Below are 22,209 nucleotides of genomic sequence, written 5' to 3'. Positions count from 1 at the left end.
ATGAGAGGCAGGTTATGTTTCACTAATGTCAAAAAGTGACCATTCCTAGTCAGCATCCAGCTAACAACACGCTGAGGATCTGTGCCATCACATCTCTGTACCACCATTTGTGTATGTTTTCTCTCATCACTATTCTTGATGGAGTCTCAGCTTGGTAAGTTCTGCAGTGGTATGTGAGGAGGTATTACCGCTGCTCTGAGGACCCTACATTCAGTGAGAAAAAAAGGGAATCTGCCATCATCTGCCTTTCTTTTTTTGTTGTTGTTGGGTAATCTCTTAATCCAGTAATTTTTTGATCAAAATCTTGCAGTTGGTACATGCCAAATGGCGTTTTTGCAGAGATTAAACGAGGAATTTTTTGTCAAGTAACTGTATCAGGAAGGATTTTCCATGTGTGGGGGAATGTGCAAGGAAAAGCAATGCAACACTTGTGTCCTGATTCCTGTTATTCACTGGTGGATCAAGTATAGTGGATTTGGAGTGTATTTGATTTTATCCGTCATTAAAAACTAAGTGGCTTTGTTAGCTAATGTTTCAATTAAAGATCAAAATATCTTCAGACTGTGTCTCATATATGCTATATGCCATTATATTCTCCAATATATGTCATTTCTCAGTAGTTTTTGAGTCCATTTAATGAACTAGGCTGTCACCCTGTGTAACTGTCGATACTGTAAAGTCCTAATCCAACAAATACAAGTATGGTTAGCTTCATTCCTGTGCAGGGACTTGTGAAGGAAAGCCAGCTGTCTACCTAAGATTTTGTGTGATAGGGCTCAAGGTTCAAAGGTCAACATCAAACATGATGTTTCTCTGACAATGTAGGATCCATCTTGGCACTTTATATGACCATACTGCAAATGCAATACAATGAGGATATCAATATTTAAAATAGAAAAGAAATTCAGAGGTGAAAGATGGGAAATCTTTTTCATCATGATACTATCAAAATAAGAGAAACTACCTAGGGTCACCCACACGTTGATGCTATGTGGGTGCCTGCTCAAAAGAAGTTTGGCCAACCTGCCTTAAGGGATGTTGATACAAAGAAAGAGCCAAGCATATAAAAAACAAATATCAAAATACATCAATATATCAAAAAGTACCACATTTGCACGAACTGGCACCCTGGTTAGGACTCTCGGTATACAGTAAAAGGATGTGACCTGGACTGCGGACAGAACTGCTGTTGCTGTCCTGCACCTTCAGCTTTTCCAGAAGTTTAGTCTAGAGTTAAAACGTGTTTATTAAGTACTGGTGGGATGCTCACATTGGTGCTTTTGCTGGCTTACGTATTGCAAAATTAATCACATCGAGTTAATGGCACACTTCAACTGCTTCAGCATTATTTGAATTGGATTTCACACTGGTGAGCTGATGGTCTTGTGACACAACAGGGCGCTCGCCACTTCTACGTGGGTGCTGTGTGGACAGTGGAGGGGTAAGTTCAGTCTTGATATATTTGAACTATAAAAAGAAAGAGTTTACTTACTGGAAAGTCCAGGGCCTATGTTCTTAATCCAACCCCCTTCAGCTATCATGAAAAATACTGGAAGGAAAAAAAAGTCAAACGAAAAACCTGATATTCTTTATTTTTATTATAATTTTAACAACATGAGTAAATTGAAATCTGTAAGCAAAGCAATTACATGAGGAGGGTCTAATAAAGTTGTTCAAGCTACAACCTACTTCGATTGTTGAATCAAACTGAATAAAGCAGGCTGCTTTGATGGGTTTTTAGCTTCCACGAACATAATCGGCAGTGACATCTTCTTTGGCTTTAATGGCAATGGTCTTCTGTGGGCTGGGAGTTTCATAATCAGCTGAAAGGAAAAAAAATAAAATTGGTCACTACTGCAAATAGGAAAATTGCTGAACCAAGTACTATCCTCAGTTCAGCTGGTGAAATGTCATCAACTTCAGCAGGATCTGATTCTAAAAAAATTTCTCCCTGACCTGAGCAGAAGAGCAAGTCAAAATCTGTGGATCAGATTCTCAGAGGTTCCATGACTAATGGTGATTAAGGATCTTAAAAAAGCCCAGCCAAGCAACCCAACCACTGTAAAGACGTTTACAGGTTATTCCCAGAGGACGAGTGTTAAGAATCTGAACTATGTTTCTTCACAAAAGGTACAGTCGGTGGGCCAGATTCTGCCCTCGGACTTTGGGGGGAACTTGTGACCTTAGAAGGGGATCTTCCCCAGGATCACAGCTTTCATATTTGGACTGTATAGTGGGAGAAGGAGGGAAGGCATAATGTACCCAAGGCAAGAAACAACACAGCTGCTTCTTTAGCCACTAAAGTAGCCCCCAGATGCTGTAGTAGCTTTTTAATCTCACATCTCAAATCTTCAGGGAAGTGAAACTCATAGACCTGCTGGTGTATTCCTAAACCCCATCTTTCCGTGGCAGTCCTGGAAACCACCCATCTCTAATACATCAGGAATCTCTGCACGACTGGATTTGGGGTGTTCCACTTCAGCAGCTTCTCCAAACCTCACCGTCTACCACCCTGCCTTATGAAACATGAGAACCATCCTAGTTCTCCTGCTTCCAGCAACCCCACAACCCCTTCCCAGGGAGCACGTGTTCTCCATCCTTGTGGCACACTTGCTTTTAAGGACAAGTACCTGCTTTGTTCTCCATCCAGAAGGCAGTGATATGCAGCAATGTCTTTCTCCAGCTGTTGTTTGCTGGTCAGCAGATTTTCACGATCCCGCTGCTGCTGCTCGGTTTCTGCTTTGATTTCTCCCATCTCTGCCTCCAGCTTGGAAATGACAGAGCCTAGGTTCTGCAGTTCGATGTCATGCCAGTGCTTGGCATCATATAGAGAGTTCTCCAGACCCCTCTTCTGTAAGGGCAGGACAGCAGACATTAAACCAGTCAGGTTTTGTATGCTTCATAGTGATTTTTATTGACATTTGGCCAATATCTCCATTGAATATGCTTAAGTGGAGATGTAATATTTTGAGCATTCCTTTCTTTAGATACTTTGAAAAATGTGTATTATCATTACAAAAGTTGAACTACTTTGGCTACAAGGCGCAGATATTCCTCACATTGTCAAGTACTATCCACCCAGCAATCTCAGTGAAATTATTATTGAGTATGAAGACACTGGAGATACTGAAATTTGAGGCCTGGTTGTCAAATGTGGTACATTTAGTGCACCACATCAATCAAGAAGAACCCAGAAATGTCTGGCATCTCTGGAAATAGTATCCACTGGAAAACAGGATTTATTCTTAAGTCTGCATCACAAGACAGGAATGTTTTCCTCAGAAGGCATGTTGAATTTGCACAGAATATACCCATTGAAAACCCAGCATTACTTACCAAGGTTCGCAAAGATTCGGTTTCTGCTTGCAAGCTCTGTATTTTGCAGGCAGTTTCATGGAACTCAGTTCTGAGGCACTCCACCAGCTCTTCCTCCTGGGTTCGCACGGCCGCCATCGTTTCAGCCTGTTGCTGGTAAAAGATTGCGACTGCTGTCACAGCCTACTCAAATTATCTTTTTGTTTCCTTACATACCAAACTGACAGTTAATATTTTCAGAGTTTGTGGCAATTCTGACTTTAATTTTGATTCTTGTATATTAAATCCCTCAGTTGAACAATTCTGGGTACTTCTTAGTGTAAAAATTACCATATTTTCTATGGATTTACTGTAAAATGGCTTATACATATAACTATATATTTTATCTATGTCAACAAAAGCTGTTCAGCATTCATACTAGTACATTTAAAATGACCTATAAAAAGAAAACGTTGCTGTAATTCTTCATTTTGTAGCTATACTATAATATTTTTTTAAAAGTTAAGTGTTTTCACTCAGTCTTTGGATTACACAAGTATTCACACTTTGATTTTTCACGTAGGATTCTATGAGTCAGAGAGCAAGTCATATCACAGAGGTCAGAAAAATAATTTCTGTTACTTGAATTAAGACATCCTTATGCAATTTCATGCTCTTGTTGCTTCTGGGTTTTTATATATGTTTAGTTCAGGCTCCTTGAAAATAGGTGAAGGAAAAGGTACCTTAGTAAAAGTAAAATTTCTACACTTTGTAATGAGGGCTGAGATCAACGTTTACAATCCAGAACTCTGGGCTCTATAGCAAATACAATTCTTCAGTCAAAACCTACATTTCTTCTGGTTGTTGCTAAAGATAAACTGTGCAAAATACTTCCATTCCACTCTGAAAATTCATCTTGACCCTGTCCTGCTTTTCTGATTATGCATTCTTTTATTTTAAAAGTAAGATCAAATTTTAAAAAAATCTGGGACCATGCACCAGAAATAATTTTTATAAGTTTTTTTGATGCCATCATGTGAACCCCACACCTTGGTCATTATGAATGAAATAATCTCAGGTGCAAAAGGTCATTCAAGTACCAATTAAGTCTCAAACAGAATTAGGTTTTATAAACCTGTGTTGCAGAGGGCTGAATTTCAATCCAAACACCAAAACTGTCCTTTCCAGCAATTTGCACAGAGCCTGTATTTTCCAGAAATAATACTTTATAGGGGCATGTGCTTCAGAGACGCATAATCCCACCTCAGTAGTCCTGGTGAACTCAGCCTAGTGATCATGGACCTGCCCCTCTGGAGTAATTTGTGTCTCTGAAGCTGTGTTGAGAGTGTAGTCTGCACATTGTTATGGTACGAGGACTGCAAAAGCCTCTTTTTAAAAAGATACAGAGGGCAGGGAGGGGGCCCTTGCATCTGTACTTATAGCCTACCTGAAGCCTGGCATCTCTCATGCACATTTACCTTGCTGGTGGCCCAAACGCTACCTATAAATCCAACTTGCCCTCACCACAGGTGATGTTGAAACTCCTCCAGCAGTTACCCTAAGCTGTCACAGCTACCTGACGTTAGTGATGGGAACGATAGAACAGGCAGATGGAGTAGATGGAGGTGGCTACATCAGGGCCTAAATACTTAGGATGACAGAGCAAGTAAGCACACGCTGAATAAGCTTTAAAGCTTTTGGTACACACAAGGTTTCGCCACGCTCCTTACAGGAGGCAACTAGCTGAGTTGCCCCAAGAGTCCATGTGGAGGGTGCTGCTGGGCATGACACTTGGCCTCAGCTTTGGGGTTCCTTCTGTAGAGGAATGCAGACATAGCCTTTGTGCCCTCTTCACTAGGCAATTGGTGTTTTCTGGGGGCTCTACTCTTCCTATTCCTTAGATGTTCAACGAGGGAAAGGCTATACCAAATTGTGGTGCCCACAAACAGACAGCTTAATGGAAGGAGAGGATGAAATCATCCTCCTAAATCTTTATCATTTTGGTGCTTGTGTTTCCTAGGAATGTGTGGATTTCAAGCACGTCTGTACAGTTCTGAGCCAAGCGTTGTGCAAGAGTGCAGAATCTTATTAGTCTGTTTTTCATGGAATCAAGGTAATTAAAGGATGATTAGCGATAGAACACCAACATCCAGGGTCTGATCAGCATGATAGCTGCCGAAGTAAAGTGACTTTGATAAAGTCTTAAGAGTTTTGGGAACATGTTAGCAAGGTAGCAAAGAAAGGAGAAACAACTGACATCATAATTCACAAGATTTTTCAAAACCTCTTACGAGATCTAGCCTAGGGGACAACAGAGGAAGCTGTGTAATCATGTGCTTGGGGCAGAGCATTGCCATGGATCAACAGCTGGTCGAGAGACAGGACATGAAGAGGAGAATTAAGGTCTAGTTCCATTATGACAGAAGTTTAACAGCTTGATGCCTCAAGGTTTACTGCCTTGGGGATGAATCATGAACTAGAAGGATTTATGGATGGCAGAAAACAGTACAAATTAACAATGAGCAGGGGTGGATGCATGGAATCAAACTACATGAATGAACAGTGCCACATGATTAAGTAAAGCATATTTCGGGGGGGAAATATTAAGCATCTTGCATGCCTTACAAGAGTTTAAATCACTTGTGTCAATTCAGGGAAAGGTTTTGAGCATTATGGACAAAAAAGTGCAGAGCTCAAGCCACTGGACTGGAGTTTTGAGCTTACTTACTCACCTAAAAAAATCCCATGTGAAACCCTGTTAGGTATGAATATAAATTGGTATGTTTTGGTGCTTGAATACTCGTGAAAAATCTAGCCAAGCTTGCAAGTCTAGTCAGAATATAAAGTAAATGAGGCAAGGGAATTGGTCAGAAAACAACGAAAGTATTGCCCTGACATCTAAGTCGGTGCTAGGACACCGTTTGAAATACCTTGGTCTCAACTGGTCACAGCTATGCCAAAGAGTGGGTGCAGAGAAAGGAGATGAAAGCATTAGGGACCAAGGAAAACTCACAAAGAGGGATTGAAGAAAACAGGAATGAAGAGCAAAGGAGAGGAGACAACTGCTCTCTTTCTCTCCTCTGATGTTGCAAAAGAGCAAGGACAAATTTTTCAGTGTGTGGATAACCAAATGGCGCAACTTAGCCACATAAGATGACATAAGCCCACAAGCTTTGTTGAAAAAAGGGATGGATATAATTAGCAGAACTCTTGTTGTCTGTATAAATAGTAATAATCTGAACAGCTCTGTATAAGAAACAAAACCGTATAAGATACAAAACTGCATCATCTGGGTTTAATGAGAGGTATATTTGGGGGAAAAAAACCCCTGGAATGTCATACCAGTACCTGATCTGAACTGAAACTGATCTTTCCAGAAATCTGTGATATTCTCATTCTTCCTCCCATTAAAAAATCAAACCAAAACAGGAACAACTTAAGCTAGTAAGAGCTTAGACTAAGATGGCTAAGTAGGGACAGCTTAGGTTATGTCTGCTTATTGGCGTTTCTCCGCAGCGTCTGGTATTGGCCACAATCAAAGACACGATAGAGGGATCCAATGATCAGTCTAGTATGGGCTGGCAGTTTTCTCCCCAAATGATATCTCTTTGCAGATGAAAGACCAGATATTGAAGGTATGAAAGAAACGGGAAGAAAGAAGTTGTGAGGGTGTGTTTGCACAGGAGGAGGAGGAGGAACAGGAACAAGCAGGACAGGAAAGTGGGGATACTGAAGAATTTGGTGCCATCAGAGTAATGCTCATTTTGCTGAAACCTAGCAGTGGGCCAGGAACAGATTTTCTGGGAAAAGCTTAGGAGGCTACTGAGGATGCTCTGGCTCTTCAGGGCTGCATATGCTTTGTATGGAGGCACTCTCTGGGCTCATGTAATTTTTTACTGTGTCACTAACTTCCTTTGGGCTGTGCAAGCTGAAAATCAGGCGCCCGCAGACTAAACTTATGAAAACTTTGCTTAGTAACAGTCTGGCCTGATCACAAACTTGATGGGATCTCTGGGATAAACTCATCTGGTTGGCTTCTTGTACATACCCTAGCACTTTTGGTATCACTGTTGTCACAGGATTTTTCCTTATTTTGAAAACAAACACCTACTCAGAGCTTGCATATATCTTTGCAAACATATTTCTTGCTTTTCTTCTTGCAGTTTGGCTTCACTACCCTATACTCCTCTCAGCAGTTCTGTACCGTGGAATGGGGGGCCTATGTTTTTGCTAAATATTTCTATAGCATAGCTGTAGTTACAATTTGGTGTGCCATGATCTGCTGTAATAGCCAACTCAGAATGAGATGGCTTCTAAAATATAGGATTGTGCACTGAACTTAATGCTTCAGCTCTGCAAAAATACTTATTTCAGCCAGCCACTTTGGAAAATGAGTGATCCTTCACGACAAAGAAAAAACCTGCATTAAAAGGCTGTTTCAGACTCAGCATCAGAAGAGGGGAGAACTTTTAAAGGGAATGGCTATTATAATCACTTTTCATTTCTAAGTTAATATCCAGTTTTCCTGCCACTGCCAAAGGAAACAATTTCAAGGAGAAACCCACAAGGAGTCTGTAGCTGTGTAATTAGTGTAGAGCAATGTATTTCGCCCTTTTGATTGATAGACGCCTGTAAATTGTTCAGTGGAGGAATGGCCCTAGTAAGAAGGGTGATGACTGTGGCTTATCCGACACAGAAGGTATCAACTGATTAAGTTTGTTTTTCTCAGTCAACATTTCTGAGCCCTTGGAAGTCTCCCACAGATACCTGTGATATCAGCAGGGTCACTTCCACCGCTGCTTAACTCTGTGCATCCCAAGAAAGTCACTGGTATTTATGAGTGCAGTTTCCAACGGACTTGGACCAAAATCCTTTAGATTTTTACCATCTTTTTTGTTTCAAGAAAAAAACAAACACTCAGCCCTCAAAGCTACTGCAGAGTATTAAACAGATTTTGTGTTTGCTTCAAATTTCTTAATGTTGGAGTGGGTTGCAGAGCGCTTACCTTGGTACGGAGCAGGGCACCTGACTCAGCACGATCCTTTTCAATGTCTCTCTCCCAGTGGATTCTGATTTTTTCCAGTATGTCGTCCAGGCCACTTCCCAGGGGAACATCGAGTTCTTCCAGCTGAGATCCAGCAAGCTGCTTGTATAACACCCTCACATCCTTGAACAAAAATAGCAGACATAAAAGAAGGTGAACCGGACAATTGAATGGTAGCTTTGGAGGGGCTCGAGGAAGAGCTCTTTTGGTTCAACATAGAGAGTAATTAAATTTGGTCTGCACTGGAGGGTTTCTTTTTCAGATGTGGATTTGCCTTGCTTCTGCACGGAGAGTCTTGCTGGAGTTCCCCTTGGTGGAAGGACACTGAAGTTCTGTACCAGGGCACTGCCTGGAGCAGCCCTCTCACGGTGGCAAGTTTCTCCAGCAGTCAGAGCCTGTCATACACACACACTGCACACCCAGGACCACAACTATATTGCACTATGCAATAACATAGACATGCCTCTACTGGGAGATGCCACAAGTTGTGCAAAACAGCAGGAGCTCTACAGCCTTGCAGCTTGTGTGAGCCACGTGTGTGCTTTTATGCATGTGCACGTCTCCTTCCCCGTGACAACATTCTGTTCTTTCTTTATTGTATAAGCACTCCAAAAACATGTAAGCAGGAGAGAATTAGTGTGTCTAGAACTGCATGCTTAAAGGTTACACATCAGTTGTACACTGTGTTCAGGAACACAAGAACAAATGAGATTTGCACATCTGTCTGAACTGTCCGGCACCACGATCCTTTTACATCAATCTGTTTATATGTGCTATTGATATAAGCAAAAAAAAGTGGTGTAAAATCATCTGGGAGTTGTATTTGTAGGCAGTGGCCCCTGACAATGACAGTACTGGAAAAAAGGGATGGGCAAGTATATGTGAATTATGAACCTACAAGGATGAAAGCCTCAAAATGTGCCCACTCCAAGTGCACAAAAGCTTCAAAAGGACTTGACATGGATCTCCTAGTTGGGTCACTGGAGGAAAGAAAGGTTTGAATTAGTTCAGGAAAGTCCTTGGGAGTTTATTGTGCTAGAGCTCAGATGGAGTAATTGCAATAGTTGCTTCCAGCCTTTTTTCTGTGACTTCTTTTGAGCAGCTTCGCCTGGTGCTGCTGCCATGGGAAAACTAGGTCTGTGCTGAGGTGGTTCTGCGAATGCTCAGATGCTCCCAATGCATAATGAAAGGAGCATCCTTCCACCCTGCAAGGGCTCCTGGCTGGCTATATGCAGAGCGAGAGGAGCTGTTGGAAAGCTGTTATTCTTGTTACGCCATATAAATGGGCAGAGAACAGCATCAGTGCCAACTTTTCTGGTTTCACAGCAATCATTGCAATACATGGAGGTTTAAAGGGGATCTTGTGTTATTTCTATCAATTTTCTATTTTCCCTCTTATCTAAAACAACTTCCGTCTTTCTCATGCCGTGCAGTGGTGCTGAAGCCACTGATTATTTTCTGCAAAATGCCAGCCTTGGGATTAGACTCATGAAAGCAGGGAGGGGATGAAGCAGCCTCATCTTGGCAGCCCAAGTCTCCGTATGCCTGCCAATGTTGCTGAAATGTTGTGGTTGGAGAAATAACCCATAAGAAATGTAAGGTAGGATAGTGCCTCGCTTCTGTGAGCCATCTCAATTCAAGCTCTCTTTTACTTTTCAGGCATCAGCACAATTGCTTGCTGTCCCTTATGTGGAATTAGTAGTAGCTCCATATTCGAGCCTCCATCAGTAAAGATGCTGATTTGGAACCGATCCTGAAACCCCTGCGGAAGGGAAGAAACCACCTTCATGCAAATAGTGCTGGTGAATGTAATGAGTCAGTGGGAAAGTATTGCAAAATTGGGTAATAATGGGCTTCCCTTCCAGATGCCTGTCCCTGTGCCTTGCTTCAGTGGTGCGTTGCTCAGGAGCGACTCGGTTTCGGGAACTGAGCAGCTTGCTAAGCCAAGCAGGAGTTTTTCAGAAGAGCCTGGTTAATGCTCAGTGTTAGTGCAGCAGGACGAGAGCTTGTGCCCTGCACAGGCATTTTCTCTGTACGTGTCTGGCTGGGAATCAGAGCTCACTGTTGAGATGTCCACATACGTGACTGTGCAACCCCGTGACCATTGTGTGGCGTCTAGCAAGAAATGAAGTGATGACATCTCTTCCATGTCATATGTCATATTCATCAGATGAGAAAGAGTTAAAACTTAAATGTAAGTGATTTGACCATGCCTCAGAGGTTAGCGCTTTAAGTTAGCAGGGAAGAGAGAAATAGGAGCAGTTTTCAGGACAATCCCCCCCGCCCAGACATGGCAGGCGGAGCTTTTTAGTGCTTGCTTTGCACTAGATGTATGATACCAACTGGATGAAACAGGCACACATTGGCTTTGCAGTGTCTCAAGTCTGGACTTACTTCTTCGTGTTTCTTTGACAGCAAGGTTAGTTCTTCTTTCATGCTCTCTATCTGACTCTCCAGATCCATTTTAGTTAAATTAGCATCATCAATCACTTTATATAGGGAATTAATCTCATCTTCCACTGCTTTTCTGAATGGCTGCTCATTTTCATACCTGCAGAGAAAAAAAAAAAACACACCCAACCTTAATACAGCACAGCTCAGCAAGAAAAACCTGCTTTTTTAAAAATGACACCGTTTGTGCTAATTAGCTCGTGTGTCCCAGACAGAGGCACAGAAACACAGAAGATGTACTTTGCTCTCACCTTGTCTCTCTATACTTGAATTTAACTGCCTGAAGTACCCTGTCATTAACTCAGAGTGTAAAAAAACAGGCCAAGTTAGCAGTCTGCGCTATGGTGGTTATCAGCCTGATAAGATTCCTGAATAAGCATGGAGAGGCACGTGGTCTCTTGCTAGATCTGGTATTTATATACAGTATGAGTATAGGTGGCTTTTTCTCTGTTTGCTTGGCTGTAAAAATAACTGCTCATTCATCTACATAAAAACTTTTCAGAGCTATGGTTAAAGAAAACACGTGTGCACCAAGCATTACTTTTACTAAAGAATGTGCTGATGGAAGTTTGATCTATGTTCCAGGGTCACAGCCCATCCTTAAGACTACATCCTAGTAGTATCAAAATAAATAGGAAATTTGAGCAGTTGGTTTGTCAACTAGAATTGCTGTTAAAGCAAATGGCTAGTTTCTAAACCGTGGCTGCAATACTAGGGAAAATTGTGGCAGGCAGTAGCTAGTTGTCAGCGCTGCTCGCTGCATCGCTCTCGTTTGTACCTTTTCATTTTAGGCTTTCCATTGAAAATGTGGCTGGGTTGTATGGCAAATCTCCTTGGCTGGGAGGCTTTTGTGTCAAACCCAAACCCCCAAGTTGGGGACCTGGTGGCCAGGGAGGTTAGACGGGGGGGTTGGCAGGTTAGATGGGAGCCAGCTTCATGAACAAGTCCTGCACTCTGCTGCTTGAAGCCACCGTCGTTGCTGGGAGTTCAACAGCTTGGGAAAGTGGCAGCTGATCCCAGCGAGAATTAGGAGCTTTTACTATGCAGTGGATTGATCTGACATTGTTTTTGTTATGTAGACTGCTTATCCAAGTCAGCTGACATTTTTAAAAAATATTTTTTAAAACTACTTAAAATATGAGTGTAGCTGGCTGGATGTAAAGCCATAAAATGAGTAGCTCAGAGTTAATACCTTTCTGAAATAAAAGGTGAACCTAAGAACATGTTTAGCATGCGTTTGGATACAATTAAATAAAATAATACCAGAGAGAGAGACAGAAGTTTAAGGGATTATAAAAATAATAGGAAATAAAAATCAATTAATTTCAGGTGCAGTTTGTGTGTCAGATCTTGCAAAAAGCTATTTATAAATGAACAAGTCCGTTACTAGATCATTACTAGAACAAGTCTATCCAAGCTAGAAGGTTCATCAGGCCTTCTAAGTAAAATTTAAAGAACTTCATGCACTCACGTACATGAATGTTAGGCTTTGCAAATGGAAAGATGTTAAAAAAAGTAGTTTGTCACTATTTAAGATCTTCTTTTACTATTCAGTTCTCTCAGTAAAGACAAGGAAAATCAGTGCAGCCCATTTCTGTTTTCTTATCTAATGTTTCCACATTGACATTTGTAGTGGTACAGTTTTTGCTTTTCAGCTGCTGCAGCAGAATGATTTTTACTTCCAAAACCACAATTTAAAACTAATTATCACATGAATGTTTGCCTTTATAAAATGTCAACCCAAATTTGAATGAATACTGACCTCTCAGTAAGAGATCGATGTCTGTATATCAAAGAATAGCTTAAGTAATTTTGCTAGTGCACATTTTTGTTACTATAAATCTTCAAAATCTTCCAAAATAATGTTAGCATCATAATTATTTTGCTGTTACAAAACCCCTCCCAAGTCAGGTGGTTGAATATTCAACTTAAAAGAGTGAGCCCATTCTACTCACTAAGCATTACTCCCCTATAGAGTAAGCGTTTGCCAAGGCAAGGTTTCAAAGAAAGTGGCCAGCTAGGTGCCACCACAAGACTACCTGTCTTTAAAATCTTCAGCACAGGCTTGAATGTTCTCGGTGTGCAGCATAAGACGAGCATTTTCAAGGACTGCTTCGCTCACCTAGAAGAAAGAGACAACAGAGCTCAAGCAATGAAGAGCTTCAGCACGTTACCTACATGCACTGTACATGTATCTTAAGCAGATGTATAGCTTTGGTTCTGAAAATAATCCTTTAGCCTAGGGCTGTTCAAGTGACTCATTCCAGATAACTTAATCAATGAATTTTGTACATATAAATTCACAAATTCTCTGCAAATAGGCTGTAATTTGTCATCAAACTGTTCATTGCTCCTAAGCATTCATCTTCTTCTGGAAACACGTTTATTCTGATTGTCAGCTGGTCGCAGGGGGTAAAATTCATTACTGTGTGCAAGGTATGTTCAGCATTTAAGTCCCACTTATAATCTAGATAGAGTTTAAGTAGCACTTATGCAGTTCCTATTCTACTTCCCATATCAGCAGTCCTCTTCAGGGTCGTCCTCTTCAGTGAGCCAAGGAATACTTGTTGCTCATGCCGGCTGCGAGCCATCCTCAGCTCCCAGAGCGTCGTTTTCCTTCTCTGGTGGGATCCTGTAAGCTCTTGCGATAGATATGAGACCTGAGAAGCAGGCATTCTTCAAAGATTATTACACTGAATGTGAAATGCTTTGGAAAGATTGTGCAAATAAGACTGTGGTATCATTGCTATGGCTTCGGGGGGTATCTTTAATACCCAGGAGGTACTTGAGGGGTAAGCAAACCTGAAAGGGTTGTGACATAGCAGCCTGTTGTGATTCAAGAGGGTTATATAAAATGAGAAAAAGGTAAAAAAGACCACTGCCTGCCTTGGGGTCGCACATGCACTGAGCTACGGAGGTGACTGAAGACATGCTGAATTTGGTACCAGGATTAGAGCAATCATCTCTGCAATTAACTCTCTGGGGGCTCCAGCCATCCCATGGTCCATGCCATCACTCTGGAGGAGCTAAACTGAACACCTCTTAGGTCTTTTTCAGGAGGTACGCATGGAGATTGGCAGTTGAAACTAAACCACCACATGAATAAGAGCAGCTTTTTAAGCGGGCCAGGAGAGTTCTTGAAGCAGAAATCTTTCTTTAGATAATTAACGTCAGCAACTAAATGAGATTGCAAATCCCCCGAAGTGTTCTGCTCCCCGAGGTGAAACAGGCCATGCAATGTGGAGACATCAAGGCTGCGTCCAGACAAGTTACCTCAAGTATCGCAAGTGGGATCGTCGCGTTAATATGGTCCTACCTGCTCTTTGGCTTGCTGCTCAGTGATGGGGTAGAGGTGAACATGCAAGGCTGAAACATTTTTACGTGGCAGTTAACATTCATCCTCACAAAAAGTGGCTTACTGCTCTAAATGTCTTGCAAATGCTTGGACAAACAAACATGAAATATGCGAAGGCATCTGATAAGGGGAGATCTGGAGGAATAACCTGTTCCCCACACTGAGAGGTTCATAATGGATCATGAGGTGAAAAGCACTCTACGTTTTTTAAATCTGAGGAGGCACGAGAGTTAAAACGAGTGGTTTGCTTACTTCTCACCTACTGTTAGGAGCAAAAAGAGACGGTGGCTGGGGCTGGAAGCCTGGGGCTGGAGCTCCGTTCCCGCCAGCTCCAGCTCAGCTTGGCTTCCAAAGGAAACAAAGCTCGTGCCATTGCATGGGTGGCCAATTATTCTTTAATTAATCGTGGGATTTCTTGGCCAATTCCAACCGATATGATAGAGGGATAGGCCATCTCAGGGACACGCGGTTCCAACATGTTTCATGAAAATAGCATCTAGACAGAGGGGAGGAGTCCCGTGAATACCCCCGCTGGGCAGAAAAGCCCCAGTTTAGGCATGAGAAAATTAGAGACCGCAACGAACGCACAGGGGTCAGAGATGTTCCGAAAGCCACAGGTGTGGGCAAAGAGATGGTGTTTCACGGCACACCAGCCAGCCCCGCTGCGCAACGCACAAAGTACAGGAGACCTTTATGTGCTCTCTTGCACACAGAACTGTCTCTTCTTTATCATTCAACCCCTTGTTTCCTTATCCATGCTTCTTTGCAACTCTGCTTTAGCAGCACTGTCCTAACTCCCCAGCCCTAGGGTCATCCCTTCTGCGGCATTTCGGAGCAGGTAGGCAGAGCCGGGACTTCGGGGCTGTGCTACTGTGCCATCCTCGGGTCCTCTTGCGGGACCTGAGTTTCTCTGAAAGATGGAGAAAAGACATTTAGTTTTCATACAGCAGCAGCGTGGAGGTAGAGGCAGTTCTTTGACCCAAGCTCTGAGGTTTCTTTTCCTTCTAACGTTTAGAAAATTTACTCTTGGTCTTGTTGGAATCTTCTTTTTTTTCTTTTATTTTCCTTTTTCTCCTTTTTCTTTTTTCTTTTTTTCCCTTTTTTTCCCTTTTTTTTCGTTTTTCCTACAGAAATTATTGCATTTTGTCTTCCTGCCAACTCGTACATGTATGGATTGTCAGAAAAGCTTTTATTTTTTTTCCCTGACTGAAATCAGGGAGCAGAAACGCTGTGCTGTGATTTGCCCTGCCCCGTCAAAACAAGCCCATCTGCCTTTGGCAGTGAGCCCCCGCAGTTACAATATCTGACCTAAAGGCTGATGAAAATGAATGTCTTTGAGGGAACTGGGAACATCCCAGGAGCAAAAGTAACATTAAATCCTGTGAGCTGCACAGTGCTGCTCAGAGGTATGTCAATGGCTAAGTTTAGAAGCTGAATCCAGTGTAAAATGGCTTTTGGGCTGCAACGAAGCAGAAGCAGGGAAGAGCTGGTGATTTGCCGCTGTCTGGATTTCTGCCTCTATACGGAGACAAACTGTTTTTTAAAAGCGCTTTTCAGTAGTACTCTTGTGGTTTTATTGAGGCATTTGAGGTGACTTCTCACTGCCCCACAATGGATGTCTTTACCAGACCGCTGGTACCATACTCCTGAGGACTCGGTCAATACCTGGCTCCCCTCTTCATAGACCGGTGGCTAATGCCAAATGTTCAGTGAGAAAGTGTTCAGTGAGAAGGTGTTCAAGGAACGTGTGGATGAGGCATTGTGGGACCTGGTTTAGTGGGCATGGTGGTGTTGGGTTGATGGTTGGACTTGATGATCTTACAGGTCTTTTCCAACCTTCGTGATTCTGTGATTCTCTGTGATTCTGTGAAAGTGCAGGGCTTTCCAAAACTGCACACAAACCTGTACTGTGCCATGTAAGTAAAAATGGTATAAAAAAGTCAAGTGTTCAGAAAGCTTCAGGGATGAGCGTTGTAGTGGGAGCCAGCAGGCCTTTCAGCCCTCCTGGAAATGAGCTGTGTACGCTTTAAATCCAACAGTGAACCTGAAGGATAAGTAATGACACATAGTTTCTATGTAGAAACCAGATTTCCTGAAAAATTCTCTCTGATTTGCATGAGCTGTGAAAGCCCTTTCCTGGGCTTCAGGAGAAGAGATGTAAGACTTCCATCTAGTGGCTCTTTTGTTTGATTTAATTCTCCTAATAATCAACAGCTGGATCCAAACACGCATTAGTGAGACGGATTCGTAGCCGCTTTGCTGACACATGTACTAAAACGCATGATGCAGCAGTTTAGGAAACACCCTTCTTTGTGTCCATTGGAAATGAGAGGGCCTGCAATGCTGCAAGCACTTGGACGTTGCCTCCTCGGCTTGTGAAGCAGAAGGCAACGCTGTCCTGCCTCGCAGGGCTTCTGGGAGGCTTAATCCACTGATGCTCATGTGGCACTTAAACTGCCAAGATGGAAAGTGTTATGAAAATGCAAATATTATTACTAATAATAGCTCCTTTAAGTCACGTATTGTCTTTCAACACTTGCATCTGTGATGCACGTACACCTTTTGAACATGATTTTTTTTCAGCTCTTGAATTAACACAATATTTGTGGTATAAAATATCTTAACTAGAAAGCAGCAACGATTTTTTTTTTTATTTCACTGTGATTTTATGGACATGAAAATGCAATTTAAATTTTTAAGAAAAAGAATCTTATCAAAATCCGCATCGACATACTGGCCCATTTACTGGGTTACAACTGGCAATGAGGAAAACCAGCTGTTCAAGGGAGTTTGCAGACTCCAGCCTTGATAAAGTGTGATGTGATACAGATACTTGTGGGGACAACTTACCCCTGGTGGCTGGCAACTTTTGGTTTTTAACAGAGATCTGACCAAGTTTGGAATTGCAAGATTTAGTACGCCTTTCAAATTCTTAGCTATGCTTTATCGATAGCTCTGTATCCTTTTGCTATTCTTACAAGTGCCTAAGCCCTTTCTGAATGCTGCTGAATTCGTGGCCTCAGGTGTGGCCTGTGATAATGAATCTTGTGGTTTAATTATTCATGTAACGGAAAATTATCTGGCTTTTAAGTTCACTTCAGTTGAAACAAATGATGCCTCCGTGGAGAAAGATCAGAAGATGCTGGTCTAGTCTTTTCTTCTGCACACAGAAAGAAATGGTTGGTATCAGCCCATTGCCTCCGACACGTTGTAATTCACAGATAAATCAGGCTACAAACATGCAACCCAGCGCCTGCTGCTCCGATGCCAAGCAGTAAACTCATAACGCTTTCGGTCACGCTTCCCGTGTTGAACCCCTTCTCAGAGCCCGAAGGAGGAAAACCTGAAGGCAGCAAGAGTGGCATTTGGTGCATTGCTTTGGGAAAGGTCACACCTGGAGAGAGGCCGAGAAGATTGATGGGTCCTTGCTGATTCCTGCTACATCCAAGAAAACACGACTTCATTTATACATCGAATATTTTATAAGTAAACAGGACTGCATCAAAAAATGCCTGGTTCTCAAAGCAGGAGATAATCTCCTAACGAAAGGATCTGCAAGCACTGTAATGTTGCCTAAGCACAAGGAGAAAACCTCACCCTCCGACCTGACAGCTGTATGTGAAGGTAGTCCAAGGTTATGCTGTTGGAGGTAGCTGAGAGGTCATAATTAAAACTAATTTATTGCCATCTGTATGGCGGTTGACCAAGCTCTGTGCCATTTTGTGGGAGTTTGTTGTGCCCTTAGATCAGTGGCAGAATGCTGTTTCACCAATTTACAGACACTAGTCATGCACTGTGTTGCGTTAGAGTGTGTTACAGGTAATACTCAGCGGCTCTTCTGGCCCTGCAGCAAATAAATTACTGTGTGTAAGTCAAAAGGCAGCGATTCCTTGGGCTGTCAGTCCTGTATGTTCTCCAGGCTTAATACTAACACTGAGTAAACACTGACAGTAAGGCCAGGCGCAAATAAAAGTATCTTTATAGATAACTCTGGTGATCTTTCAGATGCTCCCAACCATGCACAGGAGTCACAGCAGTGATAAAATTGGTCCAGGACGTTGATTCTTTCTTCTGCTTTTGTGTTTACTCCCGCGATCTGAACTGCGCTACGTGCCATCTCATAGACAAAATAAACCTCTGTGTCTCCCACGCGGCTGTAATTGAACAGTCACTGAGGCTGTGCTCCCTCTCCTCTCCGTAACCTCGCTGAGATTATTTCAAGTGTCCACTTTTCCCAGGTGCTGCCCTGCTCCGTGGGAAGGAATTGCCATTACAAATAACCTCCTATTCTGCAGAAGAGACAGATTTGGTTAGAGAGAGAATTTTCTGCAAGAAGACTAGGATGAAGCCTGGAGAAAAGGAGTATGCCCGGGGTAAAATGAGATGAATTTGTATTTCTGTCACATGAATTCCTCTCCGCGAGGATTTCTCATTTCCTTCGTTTCCTGCAAAAATCCTCCCATTTTTGCGCCTGTCCCAATTAGTGTGTGTCCACCTGCTCTGCTAAAAAACCAGCTGCCCAGGCGGATAATGAATGCTGTGAGCTGGATAGTGGCTTCCCATCATTCAGCTCCTGTCAGTGATCCCCTGCTGCAGTAATAGCTCCGACAATTGCAATGAAACACGAGTGGTTTTTCCCCTGAGGGACCCTCCACTTGTACCCTCCGAGTCACTCGTTGCCACATCTTTCCCCCTGGCTCTGTGTTTGGGAGAAATGCTGGCACCCAGTTGTTAATTGCTGGGAGCAGTAATTTGGGATGCCAGAGCACACCCCAGGAAGGGCAGGAGGGAAATGAGAATTCGGGTCCCCTGCGGTCTCTCCTACCCCACTGCGGAGATGGGCCCATCACATTTCTGATTTTGGGGCCAGGACAGTCTTACATGGCCGTATCCTTGTCTTCTCACTAGCAGGGCAGGAGGAAGGGGCTCCAGTCTAGTCGTCCCCCCCCCCATCCCCCCCCCAAATGTGTATTTTTCGTTGCTGCTTCTTGTTCAAAAACTGTTCCTATGATGGGCGTTTAGGTTAAACCAGGGGGCTGCTCAAGTGGCTTTCCGCCCCAAAACTTTCACAGCTGATTCATGTGATTGGCACCAAGGGGTTTTACGGCTGCCGGCCATCCCTCCCAGCTGGACACACAGGGCTGGCCAGGAATCAAAATGAATCCTCAGATTTTGCAGGAGGCTGAAACAAGGGTATGTCACATTAAGGCCGATATGGACATCTACAGGAAATCTAAATATATTTACAAAAATTACATCTAGAAATGCGTCTGCCAGGTATCGCTCATATCTGTTACACCTCGCTCCTGAACACCTTTTACTTTTCCTACTGGGACGTGTTGTGGCAGGAGGGTACTGACTTCATGTGATTGCAGCTGTTTCTGCAGCCACTGATTTTGATGTTGTTTTAGTAAAAGTGATGGTTTCAGTGTTGATGCTGGCGTGCTTTTGCCAGTTAGCTGCAGGATGAGTGAGTTAATCGGTGTTTGGGCTGGATGAGGTCCTACTTTCATTTTTGGTTAGACGCTTAATACAAAAAAAGCGAAGAAACCTATTAGTCAGAATTGTACATACAGCTCAGATTACGTTGGAGAAAGTCAAAACCCACTAAGTGATGCCTCTTTTATTGATTTAATTGAAGTAATTCGGAAAACTTTATGTATTCTCTAATGTGTTTTAATGGTTAAATAGATATGGATGATGCTAATCTTTTTCTCTGATTTTCTATGATACTTGCAAATGCAATACTACATAGCTTTATTTTTCTGATTATTTTGTATAGGAAGAGTCCAATATTCAAGCCAGATTTCATTATGAGCTGCTCTTATTTACTTATAAGAAAGGGAAGTAGAGGCAAGGTGGCAGGATGACAATATAAAGAACGGTTAAAAGGAAAGCAATTTGGATGAAAAATTATTACACGAGTAGGTTCATCTGCACTACAATGTTGGGGTTTCATATAAAGAAAAAACAAACAGTCCTTCCTAAAGTAATTATGGTCCTACTTTTTTGGTCTTAACCATAAGCCCTGGTAGGTTTTACAGGTGAGGTCTACAAGTGCAAAAGGGGACACTCGTCTGGAAAACACGGGATGGTGGCTGCAAAGCATTAAACCCCCATCTCGCATCGAAGTCCCCGTCTACCTCAGCGAGATGATAGGTTTGAGGGTATGGCTTTTCGTAAGCACCCCAGATTCAGAGCACCCATTGCCTTCAGCAGCTAGTCCCTTCAGGAAGCTTTATAGGATTAGCGGCAGCAATGTCATTTACCAAGTCAGAAAGATAACAACTTTAAAAGTCGGTGCTTAACTGGGCGTTTCTGCTGACGTGATCTTTGTACAACAGCTTATGCCGCCGCGTTCAGGGTTCATATGACATTTGTAGCGTTCTGGGTGAAGACCTGCCCTAAAAATACAGCGCACTGTAAAAATTCCCCCCTCCTTCCTACGTCAGGGTAAAACTCTGGCCAGCCCAAGGTAAAACACAGAATTGTCCCGGGGAACTTAAAGTTGTCTTTCAGGCTTTCTGAAGACCCGCTGACAGCATTTTCCGCGCCTGCACAAGCGCTGCCGGGAAGAGATGTGCAAGGTGCCGGGCTCCAGCTCTTCAGGATCCCATCCGCTCCCGCTGGCTGGGAGTCGAGAAGCCGGGACTCACGAGGTGCACCGAGACCTTGGGGGACAGAGCCCTGTGTTCGCTGCAAGCAGGACATCAGCCTGCAAAGTCTTACTGGTCTTACTGGTCAGCAAAAGGAACTGTTTCTTGTCCATGAGGTCAAGGCAAACACCATTTCACACCCCGACAATAAACACTTTCCCGCAGAACCCGCAGCCTGTGCCATACGGAGAAGGTGGGAGTAAGGGATGGTGGGGTGGCGACAAAGGGAAGTAAAGGAGTCACTCATTTGTAGCCATGTAATTATTATTTTTAAATAAATAGAGCTTTTGAAAATGTAATTAAGCAAACAAGGGAATAAAGTAAAAATCTGAATTGCTAATTAAAAAAACCCCACAATGTGCTTGTAATGATATCATGTTGAGGGATAAACTAATTCAGTCCTAGCAGTTTTCTTTTAATAATTTTGATGCTCGGTGTAATAACCACAGCTAAGAAAAAAAAAAATCAAGAAAAAACCCCACCCATTCTAATCAGCCTAGACTATCGCGCCTTGGGGTGCATTTCAATCGCCCCCATGCGCAGGATGCCTGAGGCAATTCTCTTGCCTAATAGGCATTTTCCACAGCACACTGTGAAATGATAATGCTAATTATCATGAAGATAGATTTGAAACCCTCTGTCTAGGGCACTGTGCCTTGAAATCAGGCGGCATTCATCATCAGCATCAACCCTCGCTGCTCAGGGTTGCTAATGACTCGTGAAGCTCCCCTCATCCCCGCCGCTGCCGACAGCACTCTGGTGCTCACCTGATGGTAAATCACCTCCCAGTTCTCCCGCAGCGCTCCCCAGCTGCCCACGCTGGCCGCTTTCTTGTCTAAGTAGACTCTGATGTGCTCCTCCAGCTCCTGGTTGACCTGCTCGAGAGCTCGCACCTTCTCAATGTACTCCACCAAGCAGCCGTTCAGGCTTTCGTAGGAGAGACCCCTGCCCTTCTCCAGCCCCGGGGCCAGGGGCACAGTGGTGGAGGAGCTGCGTAGACCCTGGAGGAAGACGCTGCTGATGCCCAGGGCTCTGCGGGACACTCGGGTGCCCAAGCTGCTCACGCCGCCGGTGGGGACGGTGCCCACGTAGACGCCGGGGGGTCTCGACAGGCTCCCTCCGCCCCCAACGCTCACTCGGCGGCCGGGTGGCCCCGAGCTTTCGGCCGTGGAGGAAGGGGGCTGCTGCCCCAAGAAGGACGACCGGCGCCTCGGCAAGGGCATGGTGCTGCTCCAGCCCGCCGAGCGCCGCTGCTCAACCCGGCCGCCTTGCCCCGCACTGGCAGGAGGGATGTGCCGAGCCCAGCAGGTTGGGGCTCGCGTGGGGTTTCGGCTTTGTGCGATGGCTTTCTGGAAGGGGGGCTTTGTGCCGCCCGGGAGCGCCTGTCACATTGTCCGGGCGGCTGCTGG

General features: G+C 43.6%; 1 protein-coding gene across 1 annotated transcript; it reads right to left on the bottom strand.

The window, feature by feature from the left end:
- Positions 1-1,737: 1,737 nt before the first annotated feature.
- On the bottom strand, positions 1,738-22,023 carry BFSP2 (beaded filament structural protein 2). Its single transcript, XM_059819076.1, is given in 8 exon segments — positions 1,738-1,823; positions 2,611-2,851; positions 3,337-3,468; positions 8,300-8,461; positions 10,733-10,889; positions 12,829-12,911; positions 13,279-13,449; positions 21,568-22,023. Coding segments are annotated over 8 exon segments (1,488 nt in total).
- Positions 22,024-22,209: the final 186 nt, after the last annotated feature.

This window comes from Gavia stellata, chromosome 6 (genome assembly GCF_030936135.1).
Source record: "Gavia stellata isolate bGavSte3 chromosome 6, bGavSte3.hap2, whole genome shotgun sequence".
Classification (NCBI taxonomy): Eukaryota; Metazoa; Chordata; class Aves; order Gaviiformes; family Gaviidae; genus Gavia; species Gavia stellata.
This window is presented reverse-complemented; position numbering and strand designations above follow the sequence as displayed.